Source organism: Dysidea avara, chromosome 3 (genome assembly GCF_963678975.1).
Source record: "Dysidea avara chromosome 3, odDysAvar1.4, whole genome shotgun sequence".
Lineage (NCBI taxonomy): Eukaryota > Metazoa > Porifera > Demospongiae > Dictyoceratida > Dysideidae > Dysidea > Dysidea avara.
The window spans coordinates 11284765-11300700 of record NC_089274.1 but is presented as its reverse complement, the minus strand read 5'-3'; the positions used below and the strand labels follow the sequence as shown (position 1 = coordinate 11300700).

Genomic DNA, 15936 nt, shown 5'->3' with positions numbered 1-15936 from the left:
GTACACATACATATTCCAATGGTGGATCCAGGATGAGGCATTTGGGGCAAATGCCCCCCCCCCCTTCAGCATGTGGAGGAGCCAGCCATACTTCTGATTAAAATAGCTACTAAGCTTTATGTCCAGGCCAAGAAACTCATGAAAATATGCTTTTACTAGCAATTTATTACAAATTCACCTGAAACCAAATTCAAACTAGCTGTGAAATTGTCTCCCAGCACCTTCGTGCATATTAAGCACCTCTAAAAATAATTATTGTGTTTGAGACATTCAGAGCCCTTTTAAGACTTCACAACCATCTGAAACAGTGAGACACTACTAAGAGGTGATTATTTGCTGCTTCAAAAATGCAGCACTGAACTAGAGTATCTGGCTCACCCCAACCACTTACTGTACAATCTTGTTGTAAGATAATGGGACATATAATATTTCACTCTATAATGGATCATGTGCAACATAATATGATAATCAACATGGATCGATTTAGGTCAGGATTTTCCTGCCAAACACAATTAATCTCACTGGTAGAAGACATATCTCATGCAATGGACAATGAATTTCAGACAGATGTGATACTATTGGATTTTAGTAAAGCTTTTGACACTGTCCCTCACATACGTCTCCTCAAAATTGTAAAATTGATAATCTTATTATGACTTGGATCAAATCCTGGCTTACCCAACGCACACAATCTGTTGTTGTAGATAGTACTAGTTCCTCACCGGTTTCCATACTATCAAGTGTGCCTCAAGGGACTGTCTTGGGTCCCTTATTGTTTTTATTATACATTAATGATATTGTAAATAGGGTGTCATCTTCAATTCATCTGTTTGCTGATGACTGCATCTTATACAGAGTTATCAAGTGTGAAAATGATTCTATTATCCTTCAGCATGATCTTGATCTATTGTCTCAGTGGGCAACACTTTGGCAAATGAAGTTCAACGTATCTAAGTGTGTACTAATTCGATGCTCTCGATCACTTAATCCATTTCAATATGACTACCAACTACATAATTATATTCTAGAAGTAAAAGATGAGCATTTTGTATTTGGGTGTCCTGTTACACGAATCCCTATCATGGTCTAATCATATTACTAGAACTGCTGCAAAAGCATCACAATTATTCAACTTTTAAGATGCAATTTAGTATACTGTTCTCCCTCAGTTAAAGCCACTGCCAACCTTACTATAGTTCGTCCTGTTTTAGAGTATGCAGCATCAGTATGGGACCCATACCAACAAAATGACATCTTATCCCTAGAAAAGGTCGAATGACATGTAGAGCTGCTCAGTGGGCACTGTCTGACTACAATAGACATAGCAGTGTAACTGATATGCTAGAGATTTTGGATTGGCCGACACTTGAATCTAGATGAAGAATTGGTCGACTACAAACATTTTATAAAGGGATCAACAGCTTATCAGGATTATTCATTCCACCATATTTCTTGCCAACTCAACGATCCACCAGACACCACCACACTCACCACTTTATCCAACCCTGTACACGGTCCAACTATTACCAATGTTCTTTTTTTCCAAGAACAATCAAAGATTGGAACAGCTTGCCAGTATCCGTCATCGAATCAGAAAACATAGATACATTTACTAATTACTTATTATCTATCTAATTGTTTGCTGTATATTTTATGTATATGTGTGATTTTTTTGGGGTGTTGATCGCCCCCTGGGTGCATCGGCAATTGCTGTCTGCCCAGTAACAATAAAAAAAACTTAGCATGTTTGTGCCTCTCCCCTTGCCAGCTCCTGGATCCGCCCCTGTATTCAGTACAGTACAGCTTGATTTTTGCAATTATAGTATAGTAATGTTATCCTGGATCTGCTCAGAGGCAGGCCAGACACAGCCACCCATGGGGAGCTACCTCCTCTGCTTTTCAACAGAGAAGTCTGGAGATTTCGAATCACTTGCTGTATTAAGTCTGACACAGAACAGCATGAAAGTCAAGCCTTTTATAGGCTGACAAAACCACAACTACAAAAATGAATTATAACCTTATATAGGGTAATCAGGATAATAGATGTCATGTAACATTCCTGTGGTGGCATGGGTCATGTGCATGCAGCATATCAATGTTCAAAAATATCATGACTTGAGATGACCAATGTCCCCTCAGAGATCCCACTGGGGGGATGCGGTGCTTGTCATCTACAAACAGACTTCCGTCTCTGGGATCTGCTGGGCCATTCCCTTTGGTCCTCCTCTTGATCTCCTTCTCCTGATATGTATGCACTTGCCGTATCGTGCGTACATATCAGGCAATGCACCCCCGCTAGCGTCACAACCATTACATGAACTAACATTTTGCTCTGTTTGGATAACTGAACACCAGTGTCGCAGAATCACCCAGTGCACACAGAAGATGCACACTGGAGGATGGAAGAAGACTTCCAATGTTGCAACTAATATATTACACTTTACAGTAACTTTTTAAGCCTTTGAAGGTACTTTTTAAAGTAGTTTTAAGCCTTTAAAGTTACTTTTAAAGCTGCTAAATTCACTTTTTAAGTTAAATACCTTTAAATGTGGTTGAGGGTGCCTTTAATGTGGCCTGGTATTTGTCCAGGATCCTTTGAGGTAGTTGAATATGTAATAGTTGTAACACAGGCATGAGGGCTTGCCTGATATGTATGCCTGAGGGCTACAGGCCCGAGGGCAGAGGGCATACATATCAGGCAAAGCCCAAATTCCCTGTGTTACAGCTAATATGTAACACTTATCAGGCTGATAGCCTGTACAGGGTGATCAATCACTAGGGCTAAAACGAATATTCTAAATGAAAGAGAACGAATATTTTTAGTCAAGAACGAATAATAGAATATTCTATATATAGTGTAATGCTCTTATACAGTGTACATGTGTTATTTCTTATTATTTGTATTCAATTGTAAAACATCATTAAAATTTGATACAGTATATAGGCAGCTTTTGAAATGAAGTAAAAGTGTCTGATGATGTAGCTACTAGAGGTGTACCGATAAGGATTTTTCAGTTGTATTGATATCTGATTAATTTGTACCTAAAAGAGCTGATACTGATTATATACCGATTAAATTATTGTATATTCGTAAATCAAATAAAACTACAGGTGTAGCTACTGCATGATGTATATTCTAATGATTTGTAGCATTGAGAAAAGAGAAGTGATGTAACTTTACTATATTGCACAACTACCTATGGTGGTGTGGCCTCTATTACACAATCCAGACAATTAGGCACCGCAAATATTTTAATACATGCTCCTTTGTCCGGATTACTCCGTGTTTTGATTAGTTACCAAGATGGCTGTTATACACAGGTGATCACTTTAGTTTTCCTGTAGTGCAGTTTTTTATTCTTAAAGTGCAGCTAACAGCTACTGTTCTGGGTAAGAATATTTTAACACTAATAGCAGTACTCACACACGTTGTCATATGGCTTCTCGTAACTTAGCGTTTTATAGAATAGTGTAGAGAGGCTTTCTGTTTGTTTGTAGTGAGCAAAAAGGCTTTTCATAGCTGGCCATGCAAATTAATCGATTCATAGAGCGTTTGTGCCCATTATTACTGAATATGGAAGGCATATCGGCAACTGATCTGATCACCCTCGCGATCACCAATCCGATTATTGGTACATGTCTAGTCCAGTGTCTGATGTTGTTGAAGTTGTAGAGACTGACAAAGATTCCTCATTACTAGTGTCTGCCATCTTTACTGTAATTTCGATGTTTTGAATTCAATAATTCCTTCGAACGAAGTCGAATCGAATACGAATTCGAATATTCGGTATATTCGTTTTAGCCCTATCAATCACCCAAGCCAATTATGAGTGCAGCCACTGGATGTGTTATATTATATATGCATACGTAGAATTTTTGATTATGGGTCAGCAGCTAATACGTTCTGGTTACGTTCAGTTATGATGAACGGACATATCCTAGAGATATCATGGAGAATTTCGGTTACTTGTGTTTAATGTTTTAATCAGTGCTATTGAATCGTTTATCATACACTACTACAGTAGTAGTGTATAGTAGGGACCACAAAGGAGTGGGCATGACCAACGAAATAATATTACCCAAAATAAAACAGCCTCAATTTCCCCTGACAGCAATGAGGCAGTATTGGTTAGGTAAAACTAAGCCCAAACAAGCTTTCAGATGGGGCATGTTTGATCGGACTCGTGTTTGATCGGGATGTAATGGGGCATGTTTGATCATGCTCGTAGCTCCAAGAAATGCTCCAAGGAACTCTAGTATTTTTGTGAGTTTTTTGGTCCTGATATTTGCTTCCTGGCTCTAGAAGAATGAAGAAGATGCTTATCTATAACCAGAGATGAGAGTGGCATGGCTACATTGAATTCTCAAGCTGACGGAGATGAAGTGGACTTTGTTTGCGGTACTTTGTGTGCGAAGTTACAGACCAAAAACTTGTCAAGTGGCTCTAGCTGCTGTATTTCTTTTGGTGGAAAGATTTTTACACCTTGTGAGTTTGAGCGCCATGCTGGTAAATTTGCTTCTAGAAACTGGAAATTGTCAATTCACTGCTATGGAAAGCCTTTATCAACTTTTATTGAATCAAGTGAGGCTACTAATGGTAAAAACGACGTCAATTTGTCATGACTGGACAAGATCTGTCTCGCTCTGTTTTGTTCGAACTTTCGAATATCATCTCTCATCAGGATGTTGTTAGTACTGGAACTACTGACGTTTCTTCTCCCCCTGCTGTAACTGTGTCTAGCGGAAGTGAACCATGTGTGAATTGTGTTTGGGGGAATTTTGATGGTAAAACTTTTAGTTTGCTGATCAGAGATGCCTACGAGGAGGTGGTTCATTGGCGGCAAAACGTTTCTTTGGTTCCACCTGATAAATCTGGTAATAATTTTGTGCTGGAATTAGCTAAAGTATATCAAGCTTTTGGCAATGATTCATCCATTCATTCCATTGCGTTTACAGCTTGCTCTGCTTTTTTTCAGGTCCTGCTACTTCAGAAGCCACATGTTAAAAGTAAATCCAAGGAACACTCTGTTTGGAACGCCGCCTTGCTCTTTTGCAGCAGGGTAACATGGCCAGCATACTACAGGAAGGAAAATGTATTTAGGATCATCTTCCTGTGTCTAATAGTGCTGAGTCTAAATCCCGCAATGTTGCTCGTCATTTTGATCATCTTATATCAATGGGTAAAGTTTCAGCAGCTATTAAACTTCTTTCACAGTCAGCAAAGGGTGACGTTTTATCACTGGATTCCCAGGTGCCATGTGGTGTCAACAGTTGTGGTACTGTAGGTCTATTTTCAAGTCAGTACAGGAAATTTTATCTGATAAACATCCATCAGCTCAGCCTGCTTCTGCCGATTCTCTTCTTGAACCTGACAGTGTCAGAGCTCCATTGTTTGATCCAGTGTTGTTTGATAGTCTTACAGGAGATTTGATTAAGCTAGCTGCTCTCTGAACTCAAGGTGCTGCTGGTCCCAGGGGCGGATCCAGGAGCTGGAAAGGGGAGGAGCACAAACAGGGTAAGTTGTAGGTGGTTGGGGAGAGCCAGATTCTCTAGTTCAGTGCTGCATTTTTGAAGCAGCAAATAATCATCTCTTAGTAGTGTCTCACTGCTGATTTTTGCTATTTTTGCCTTGTCAGATGGTTGTGAAGTCTTAAAAGCCACCGAATGTCTCAAACAACAGTAACACAATTATTATTTTTGGAGGCCCTTAGCACGCACGAAGGTGCCGGATGACTATTTTACAGTTAGTTTGACTTTGGTTTGCTTTGGTTTCAGGTGAATTTGTAATAAATGCTAGTAAAATGTGCATATTTGCATGAGTTGATAAACTGATCTTGGCCTGACAAAGTTTAGTAGCTATTTTAATCAGAAGCATGGCTGGCTCCTTCACAAAGGGGGGGGGGGGGGGGGCATTTGCCCCAAATGCCCCATCCTGGATCTGCCATTGGGTCCTTCTGGGGTTGATGCTTACTCCTGGCATAGAATGTGTTCATCTTTTGGAAATGCATGCCTCAGTGACCTTATGTAATTCTCTATATAGTTGCAGTTGGTCGTTGTTTGTGTATGTCTTCTGTTAACCCCTCTGGATTAATGGCCTTTGTTGCTTGTTGACTAATCTCTCTAGATAAGAAACCTGGTGTGCATCCAATAGGAATTGGAGATGTGCCTAGAAGAATCCTTGCCAAGGCCATTCTTTACTCATTGGTAATGATATTCAGCTTGCTGCAGGTTCTCTGCAGACCTGTGCAGGGCAGGTTGCTGGTGCTGAGGCTGCCATTCATGCGATGAAGAATTTATTTGAGAAAGAAGACACTGAGGCTGTACTCCTCGTTGATGCTGATAATGCCTTTAACAGAATTAATTGTCAAGCTGCTCTTCACAACATTAACATCCTTTGTCCATCCTTTAGTACGATATTACAAAACACTTATGGTGCACCAATCAGACTCTTTATTACTGATGAAGGTGAGCTTTCTACTACTGAGGGCACCACACAGGGTGACCCTCTTGCCATGGCCATGTATGCCTTGGCTGTAACTCCACTGATTCAAGCCCTTAGACATTGCTAACCTGACATATTCCAAGTTTGGTATGCTGATGATGCCACTGCTGCTGGCAATTTACAGTCCCTTTTTTGGTGGTGGAATCACATACTATATCTGGGACCCCGCTATGGCTACTTTCCTAATGCTGCATTATTGTTAAGCCTGAGTTTTTAGAGTCTGCAAGAGCAATATTCCAAGGAAGCGGAGTCCAGGTAACTGCTAATGGTCAGCGTTACCTCATTGGATCTCGTTGTTTTGCTGAAGAGTATGTTGCTGCAAAACTTATACTGTGGTCAGAAGAGATCCGTGTTCTGTCTTGCTTTGCACAGATGCATCCTCATAGTGCATACACTGCTTTCACCCATGATGTTGTTTACAAGTGGAATTTTTTGATGTGAACTGTTCAATCTATTAGCCATCTGTTTCAGCCTCTGGAGGATGTTATTCATCAAATTTTGATTCCTGCGATGTCTGGTAGGAATCCTTGCTCGGAGTTAGAGAGGGAAGTCCTCTCTTTACCATGTCGTCTGGGAGGTATGAATATACCCAATCCCACTAAGTATTCTGATGCTCAATATTCTGGTTCTAGGCGGATCAGTGTTTACTTGGTTTCCCTGATAGAGCAACAATCCAATAATGTCTGTATCCTTAATTTACAATCTGCTAAATGTGATGTTCACTGGCTTAAACAACAACATCTGTCTTCTGTTGCTGATTCTGTCAAGTCTCGTCTGGATCCCTTGCTGCAGAGCATCGTTGGTTTGAATAGTATGAAGTGTTGTTGTTGTGGCATAAAATGGTGACCGTGCACTGCTTCGTTTACGCTCTAGGCTTGCGACTGTGGTCAGTGAGTGAGTGAGTGAGGCAGTGAGACGCAATTTCGTGTTTTGACGATTTTAAAAAATTTTATATCCGGCCGCCAGTAAGCATTTTCTTGTTTTTAACGCTACATTTGATGCTAGATGGACGGACTAATAAATATTATTCCGTAAAAGTGATTTTCATCACGTAGGAAGTTTCTAAGCTGGTTTTTAAAAGGCGATATTTTTGGCGGCGCATGTCGTTTCAGGGATATTCCTACTTAAACAGTACTACCGTACTGTTTGATAACTTCAGGTTGAAAAAGGGCATTGCATTGAAATTTGGACAGTGGTGAACATCAACATAGCTTAATTGATGGAGAAAATTTCAGTTTTACATGTTACTATAACACTAAAATTTAATTACAGTCCTCCAAGTTCATATAATCGGATGTGTGTGGAAGACCCCTTTTGCAAAGCCGGTCTCAAATATAAACTAACCCTTGGCCTTCTTCATTCAATAAAACATTTTTATTCCAAGCCAAGTCCACTGGCATGACTGGCTTGCCTTTATAAAAACTAAAAACTCACAATTGATCCACTATGGCAAAGTAGGAGATAACACAGTGTCATCATCAATGAAATGTGGTAATTTCTGGAATACATTAACGAGAAATGGAGGTAGTATATCAAAAATATATCCCTCCTAGGAGGGCTATATATATTTAATATTCTATCTCTGTTTCTCATTAATGCACTCCTGAGCACTGATAACAGTGGTAAATGGCAGTATACACCTAACACCTTCTCTTCCCTAAGGTGTATACAATACATTGCTACATAGACATTATGTTGATTATGAGTATGAACTAACATTTGCATAAACAGTTGTACTGCTTTAGTGAGTAATAGCGTAAACTACAGTATAATATAATAAATATTTATCATTAATTAACTGCTTATTCAACTAGCTACCTATTGAGTATAATGACAATGACAAGGGTAAGTTTTACTATTATTCACTCTGAGGTCACATCATGCAGTCCAGATCAATAGATAATAATATTATTCACATGCACAATTGGTAGGTTATTTTTGAATTATATATATTCACTCTTAAGTCACATCATGTCTAGATCAATAGATAATAGTGTATACATACACAGTTGGTATATATGTTATACGTTATTTTTAATTTATGTTCATGAGAAACTAATGTTATTCTCACCAATGTAAATCTGAAGCGGCAGTATAACTTTAGCTACGTAAGTCAATTAGCTATGAACGTAATTTTTTATGGTTATCAATGTTCTTGGTGTTAAATATGTTCAGAATAAGAAAATAGGTTCCTTTAAAGTAATTACAATAATTATAACTAGTTACATGTAATACGTAATACACCCATGAGGTTTAAATCTGATTTGTATACACAACACTCAGGGGCCGCAGGCCCGAGGGTGGAGTGTTTACAAATCAGATACAAACCAAATCAGTGTGTTCTAACTGATTGTGGTATGGGGCATGCACAGATCAAAGGTGCCCATTTGTAAGACGGAAGGAACAAGAATTCAAGGTTAATATTGGCTACCGCTGAGCATTGTGTACAAGGAATGATTTTACTCACTAATTACTGTCTTGATGGTTAGTTAATTCATTCAGCTAGTTTATTAATTGGTAGCGTGTTTGTTATGCATGAGCGCAAGTTGCCGTCATCAATGCCAATCACTCCAGCCATTGTACTACTTCGCATCATTTAGACAGGTGTAGCTGAAGTGTCTGATATTCATCATTGAGTTATTCATCGCTATAATAGCCTTAGGCTTAGTTAGCTTAATTTATTAGCGAACCAGATACCAGGCTTAGCCCAGCGGTTGTACTGCTTCCCATTCATCATGTTCAGATGATTGCGGTGTTGTGTGTTCATTTGTTCCAGAGTGATTTACCTTCTTGTCAGCCCTTGTTGTATTAACCTTGTATTGTGACTTCCTGTGTCAGTCTGGTGTTTGGTTTCCTTTGAAGTCTTTGAAGTAATTAGTGACCAAAGGATGTACTTAGCCATGCTACAATTATTTGTAAACTAGTTTACAACTGATTTGTAACACTGGTGGCAGCCTCTGATCTGCCCACACACCATACTACAAAGTAAGTTGTAACAAGGATTAGCTGTCTAAAATTGCAACAAGTTGGATAGCGACATTCTGCTGGCCTGTTGAGAAAAGTTTATTATATAAAAAATTGTACAATTATAAAAATATATGTTCAACTCTACAATTGCTTCACATATTGTTTCTCCTTCCTGTAGCAAAGAAAAAAAGCAGGTAAAAAGAAGCCCCAAATCTGGCCATAGACCAGCTTTGGAGTATACAATTGCAAAAAGTGGTATCTAATCCAAAACAGCCAAGCTGTAAAGGTAGGTAAATGGCAAAAAAAATTAATAACGACAATTCAGGTGAATTTGTTGCTAGGGACGCGTCTATTATGCCGAAATAATTTCGGGAATAATAGGTAGTGAAAAGAATTAGGGAATATTCCGGAATAATCGGATGAGTTCTAGGAATAATTAGTGCAAAGCTGTAAGTTTTTCTTGTAGTGTGACGCAAAAATCTTTTGAATACACCACTGAAACAGTGCAAGCATAAAAACGGTTGAAAAGACCGAGATACTCTAATAGAGCAGTCACTTATACTCTAATAGAGCAGTCAACTTCGAGTCCATAATTCTAATATAGCAGTCACTTATGTAAAACTCTAACCAACATGCTTTCTTTTGCACAAATTCCAAGAATAATTTTGGGAATAATAGGTCAATTTAAAAAGAATTGCCAGAAAGAATAATTGGAAGAATAAAATTAAAAGCATAATAGACTCCTGCCTATTTGTTGCCGAATCCTAACGAAACTTGTAAGAGGCACCACAAATTCACCTGAGTCATCAATATTAAAAATTTTGCCATTTACCTACCGTCACAGCCATTTCTTGTCCGCCAACTTGGATTTAACATATTTTCATCATGGCTTTTTGGGGACTGCACCTTTTTTACAGCTTGGCTATTTGGATTACATATTTACTTGCCTAACCACAGGTGGGTATATATATATATATATATATATATATATATATATACCACACCTGTGGTTGAGATCAGAAGCGCCGCGCTGTGGTATATAACTGATATACCACGCTTTGTGGCTACGCTTACCATAAATGGTGTAACTTCACACATTCCGCGAAATCCTTATCTAAACGGTAAACAAGTGTCTAATAACAAGCGCCTAAATCAACCAACAATTATTCACCTCAGAAACTGGAACAAGATTCGATGAACTCCTGCCTTCTTCGTGGATAACTCACTAATCGCGACTATGTGGGCGTGGCACCGTTAAAAGTGCAAAACGTCTGATCCATCAAGAATTTCTATTGATTTCCATCTCCGGGAGGTGCTGTTTCACTATAACTTACAATCTATAATCGTTTTCATCTACTGGGGTGTAGAATATAACAGTTATAACACGATTACTCGGGATATGACTAAATATACGCACTCTCACTCAAGCGCTGCGCACTCTCGCGAATCGTGCGTATATTTTAGTCATATCCCTCGTAAGCGTGTTATAACTATAAAATATTATACTCACGAGCATGTGATTTGAGGGCTATATATCTAAATATACACCTAGCAATGCATCATGTGATCATACATAGAATCAGGAATCATACATAGATTCATAGTTTTGTATTCAAGTTTGCACATTGTTAAAAAGTAGTGCAATGATGATATGAATAACAATGTTTACTAAATCTTGACCATTTTATATAAAATAATCACCTGCACAAGGCTGTTAAAAGGGCACATCCATGAAAGTTACTAAACTAGCAACCAAAAAGAGCTGATATATCTGGAATGGCTAAATAGCATACATATGCAATTTAGGATGACTGAAACTTCAGAGTGTGCTCCACTGATTTCTGTTGACAAATTCAAAGCAAATGATGAGCAAGGTGTGTATGGCCTTCTGAGATTTGCTATAATACTGGGTACATACAGTGATGTTTTGTAAACCACTCCAGGTGCTTCTGCTGATATTGAAACATTTGTAGATGAAGCATCAGATAATCAAAATACCATACCTATTCAACAAGCAGCAGCTCCCTTTCCCGTTGTCAACAGTCAAGGCTTAGGTGCAAACATCCAGCATGCATCAGCAGTTCCTCTCCAGTGCAGTAACTGTCAACAGTATACTGTGATTATGACTGAGGTAAGTACTGTGTAAAGATTCAGGTATGTGTATGAAAATAAAGGATAGTAGCTATAATGTACATACAGTATGCAATTGATGTACATTCATACTCTATGTGCATTTGGAACGAACTTGTCTAGTCTGATGACATAATAATTAATGAAGACACCACACTTTTAAAAAATAAGGACCCGCCTATTATGCTCATTATTTTACCTATTATGCTATGTCGCACTGCTCAACCTATTATGCTCAAATTATGCTCAATATTTATAACTTAGGTCCCATGTTTTTCTAGTAAATTTGCACTTTAAGGGAAAACAGTAAGTGGTTGAAGCACAGACTCTAAATCCTTGCTTGTCAAAATGCATGTCACAGAAAAGATCGATATACTCTAATAGTAGCGATTTCCAACCTACCAATTTTTCACACATATTTTTGCTACTTAAATTATACACCTTCAATAACGTTTCACAAGCTGCCGTTCCAGTAAATGGTAGCCAATGCTTCGTACTTTGTATTGCACTTTACTGGATTAAAATCCATGCGGTATTTATTGAAATACAGCAAATCAAAGTTTGAGAAATAAAAATCCCCATAGGAAGCCCATACAAATAATTGCGTACGTAATTCTAATTGGAAGAATGTGGCACCTGTGATAGCCGAAGTTTCCGAGTGTTTCCGCGTGAATCTGCTGCTGATGAGGACGAAGAAAGTGGTTCTGGGCAAACCGTATATGCTGATTTCGATTTTTCCATGTGTTTTTTGATTGGAGGACGATTGATGTTGGATTACGATGGAAATATGGCCCTTTTAAAGGTAAATCGCCATCTAACACTGCTCAGAATTCAGCATTACAATCACCCTGGGCTTCAAGGCATCCCCCTGCATCGATGCAAGTATAGTTTGAAGGTGAGCAGTTTGTTATCTTGCGCGGAATTGCAAAATAAGGTTCAAGGTTGAGCATAATCTTTTCAAAAGTGGAGACTGGCATGTCATACCAACCTTACATGGCTTCACACTTACCTGATGTTATATTCTGGTGTGTTTACTGCTGTTTTGATCCATTTTATAGCAGCTTCAGTGATTGTAATTTTGATCAGAAACTATTTATAATTTCTCTTTGTAGTACAGTGATGTCATTGTGTTATATAATAATTATCATCCTTAGTGCTTACAATGTGACAAATAAAGCTGAGCAGTGTCCAAACAAATCTATATTAAAAATAATGTTGCTCTTACATTGTGTTATCTGATTGTCATGTTTCCGAAGTACGTGTTAATTGCGACTTGTGATGCCATTTATAAAATATTACCGATTTTTCTAGTTAGTTATCCTTGAAAATGCATTAAGTACCTGTATATATATATTTAGTATTACATAATACACAGTTTTATTTATGCATCACTTGCTTTATTCATGTAATATTCTGAGTGGTCAGTCTACAAAGAAGTGGTCACTTTTGAGAGGCTTTACTTACTTCATATGCTGTTCTTCATAAAATAGATATGTGGTGAAAAGTTCATGTCGTTATTAGTTTCCTATCTAGATTTATGACACTTTGTATATTGTGTTTGGTGCCATGCAATATACATAAAAAGCATTGAAATGCCGTACACAAAAATCATCACACTGTCCACTTCTTTTCCTTATATCTTTTGATAGGAACCACTGATTGAGGTGGGGTTTGCACTAAAATGACCCTGACAAAATGCACAATATTGTACATACCAATGAATGTATGGAATGTTAATTATTTAATTTAGTTGAAAATCTCTACTAATAGAACAGTCAGCTGTCTTATTATTAGCTGACCGTTCTATTAGAGTATATCGATCTTTTTCTGTAATATGCATTTTGATAAGCAAGAATTTATGGTAATGCACAAGTGCTCTGTCTATTATGCTAGCATTATGCTCAATGCTTTCAGGCACCTATTATGCTCATTATTATGCCAGCATAATCGGCGGATCCCTATTTAAAAAAAAGGTGTTTGTAAAACACCTTTTGGGGTGCTATAGCTGCCATTTACACCAGGATCCTCTGAGGGTGTTCTGTTACACCCATAGGGGTCTTCAATTACACCCATAGGGTGTAGAAGATATTTTAAAAGAAAATGGACTTAGACTGTTTTCTTTGTACAACCAATCACATTTTCACCAAACAATTTCAAGCATCATATCATTGACACAAAGAACATGCAAGAAACATGGATATAATAATATTATGATAGTACTTCATACATTCAGTATCATCAACTCTTCCTACTGTACCTCTTATGGTTTTCAGTTTGTATTTATAACGTAACCAATAAGCATGACTTTCAATTGTGGGTTTCATTTTAAGAGGCTCTGAAATGAATTACTGTCACAAGAAATAATAGTGTATATGTACAGGTACATGATAATGCCATCATACTTCATCTCACTGTAATTAACACCTATACGCAAATCTATTGCATGTATGTCTTATGTATGTGCATGAGATACATCAGTGGTAGAGCCACATGCCGTATTATGTCTTCCATTGTTTTGCCTTCTTCATTAATTGTTATATGATTTAATGTATGTGCAATGCTGGAAGCAATTTTTGTTTGTCAATGCTAGCCTGCATGCTCTTATTGACTTACAAACTTAATGTGTGAACGAACTGTGTTAATTTTATTACTAAACAGGTGTACATAAACACCAAAGGGTGTTACAAACACCAAGAAGTGTTCAAAACTGAATTAGTGCAGTGCAAACACCCAAGGGTGTTCCTACTACACCATAACAGGTGTAGGTGTTTAGGTAACACCGCAAAATGGGTGTTTCAGACTTTAACAGTGCATCTACCTGTTTTTTTGTTTTTTTTTGTTAAGCCACGTGTATTGCATAAGCAATAGTGCATATCATATGGATGTCTGTTTACGAAAAAGATATGCTCTATATTTCACTTGCCTCCACATAATTATAGCCAACCACAAGTGCTGCACATCAGATGCAAGTATCTAATAGAACAGATTCAGATGACTCTTCCAGAGATTTATGCATCCTGTTGGTGTGTTCCAGCCTTTCATGTCTAGTGTGTTGGCCATTGGCAATCACAGCCTTGACTCTTACTGGATATGTGAGTATGTAGCTAGCTAGATGCATACCTACATATATACACATTTTATGATGGCGTAATCATATGCTTCTCTGTTAATTAATCAGACAATCAGATTAGCAATGGTTGTGAAGTTTAAGCACACATTTATTATTGCAGAGTATTAGTAAAAGAATTTTAAAACTCTAGCTTTAGGTTTTATAGCAGTGCTACTGAATATTTAGAAGAGTATATGATTTACTGCATGACTACTGCAACCCTGATATTATATACGTACATACATACAGACTTATTGTGGTCTGTCTAACTGGAGGGATGTAGTGCAAATGCTCTACATGCTATTGCATTATCTCAAGCTGATAACTTACATTGACATTAACATATTGAATGCATTTTAGTTTGTAACCACCAAGGTTGGTCTTCCATCGTTAGCTTTGCTGTCTTAATCCATATAATTATAATAATCACTAAATCTATAGCTATATTATACAGTGGAACCTCAGTTATCCGAACCCCTTGGTACCAGGGGAAACTGTGTATAAATAACCTTAAAATAACATAAAGAACATGTTTAAAAATATCAGTATTATCAACTACCCTTATATAACAGTCACTACTCTAACAGAGCAGTCATTTCCATAGTTTGGTTAACCAAGAATCCGGATAACTGAGATTCCACTGTACATTCACATAAACCTTATGTATCCTTTTATCTTAATTAACAGGCATACATTGAAGCTAAACATGGACAGAATCCAAGACCACTGATGGTAGGAGCTGGAGTGGCAATTCTTCTTAGCCTCATAGTTGGAATTCCTCTTACCGTGTTGTTTCTGATATTTTATATCAGACCAATTTTTGCCTATTGAACAGTGCTGAGATGGCTGTATTATCATATACTTGCTGTATTAATTTTTCTGTACACTGTATAGCAATAAATTTTAATACTATTTACATACCTTTGAACACCACAAAACAATCATTGGATGTGACTATACAGCTATAATACATATAGTACATAGATGTAAATTAGTAATTACGATTATCCAAACACTCATCAAAGTTCTGGTGTTTGTATCTATGATCACGCAAGCTATATTTGGAAACGCACAAGTTGATACAAAGTATAATGGTTAAAATATTAATACCACAGTGCACCTACATGTTACATAGAAAAAGTCACTTGATGTTGAAATGAATTGTTAACTGTTTTGCTTGTTTACTTATTAACAATTAAATTTCTCTGAGTAATACAAATATAAAATA

At 37.6% G+C, this 15936-nt stretch overlaps 1 protein-coding gene across 6 annotated transcripts; it reads left to right on the top strand.

The window, feature by feature from the left end:
- Positions 1 to 8504: 8504 nt before the first annotated feature.
- Positions 8505 to 15678, top strand: LOC136249345 (uncharacterized). 6 transcript variants are annotated; one of them, XM_066041301.1, is made up of 6 exons: positions 8538 to 8610; positions 9648 to 9663; positions 11276 to 11343; positions 11413 to 11600; positions 14539 to 14691; positions 15396 to 15678. In XM_066041301.1, exons 3-6 carry the CDS (start codon positions 11277 to 11279, stop codon positions 15537 to 15539), a joined length of 552 nt encoding a protein of 183 aa, XP_065897373.1. In that variant the 5' UTR covers positions 8538 to 8610; positions 9648 to 9663; position 11276; the 3' UTR covers positions 15540 to 15678. The 6 variants fall into 6 exon arrangements, with proteins under 6 accessions (XP_065897371.1, XP_065897372.1, XP_065897373.1 ...); XM_066041299.1 differs by lacking the exon at positions 9648 to 9663 and having other exon boundaries at positions 8505 to 8610; positions 11191 to 11343; XM_066041300.1 differs by lacking the exon at positions 9648 to 9663 and having other exon boundaries at positions 8516 to 8610.
- Positions 15679 to 15936: the final 258 nt, after the last annotated feature.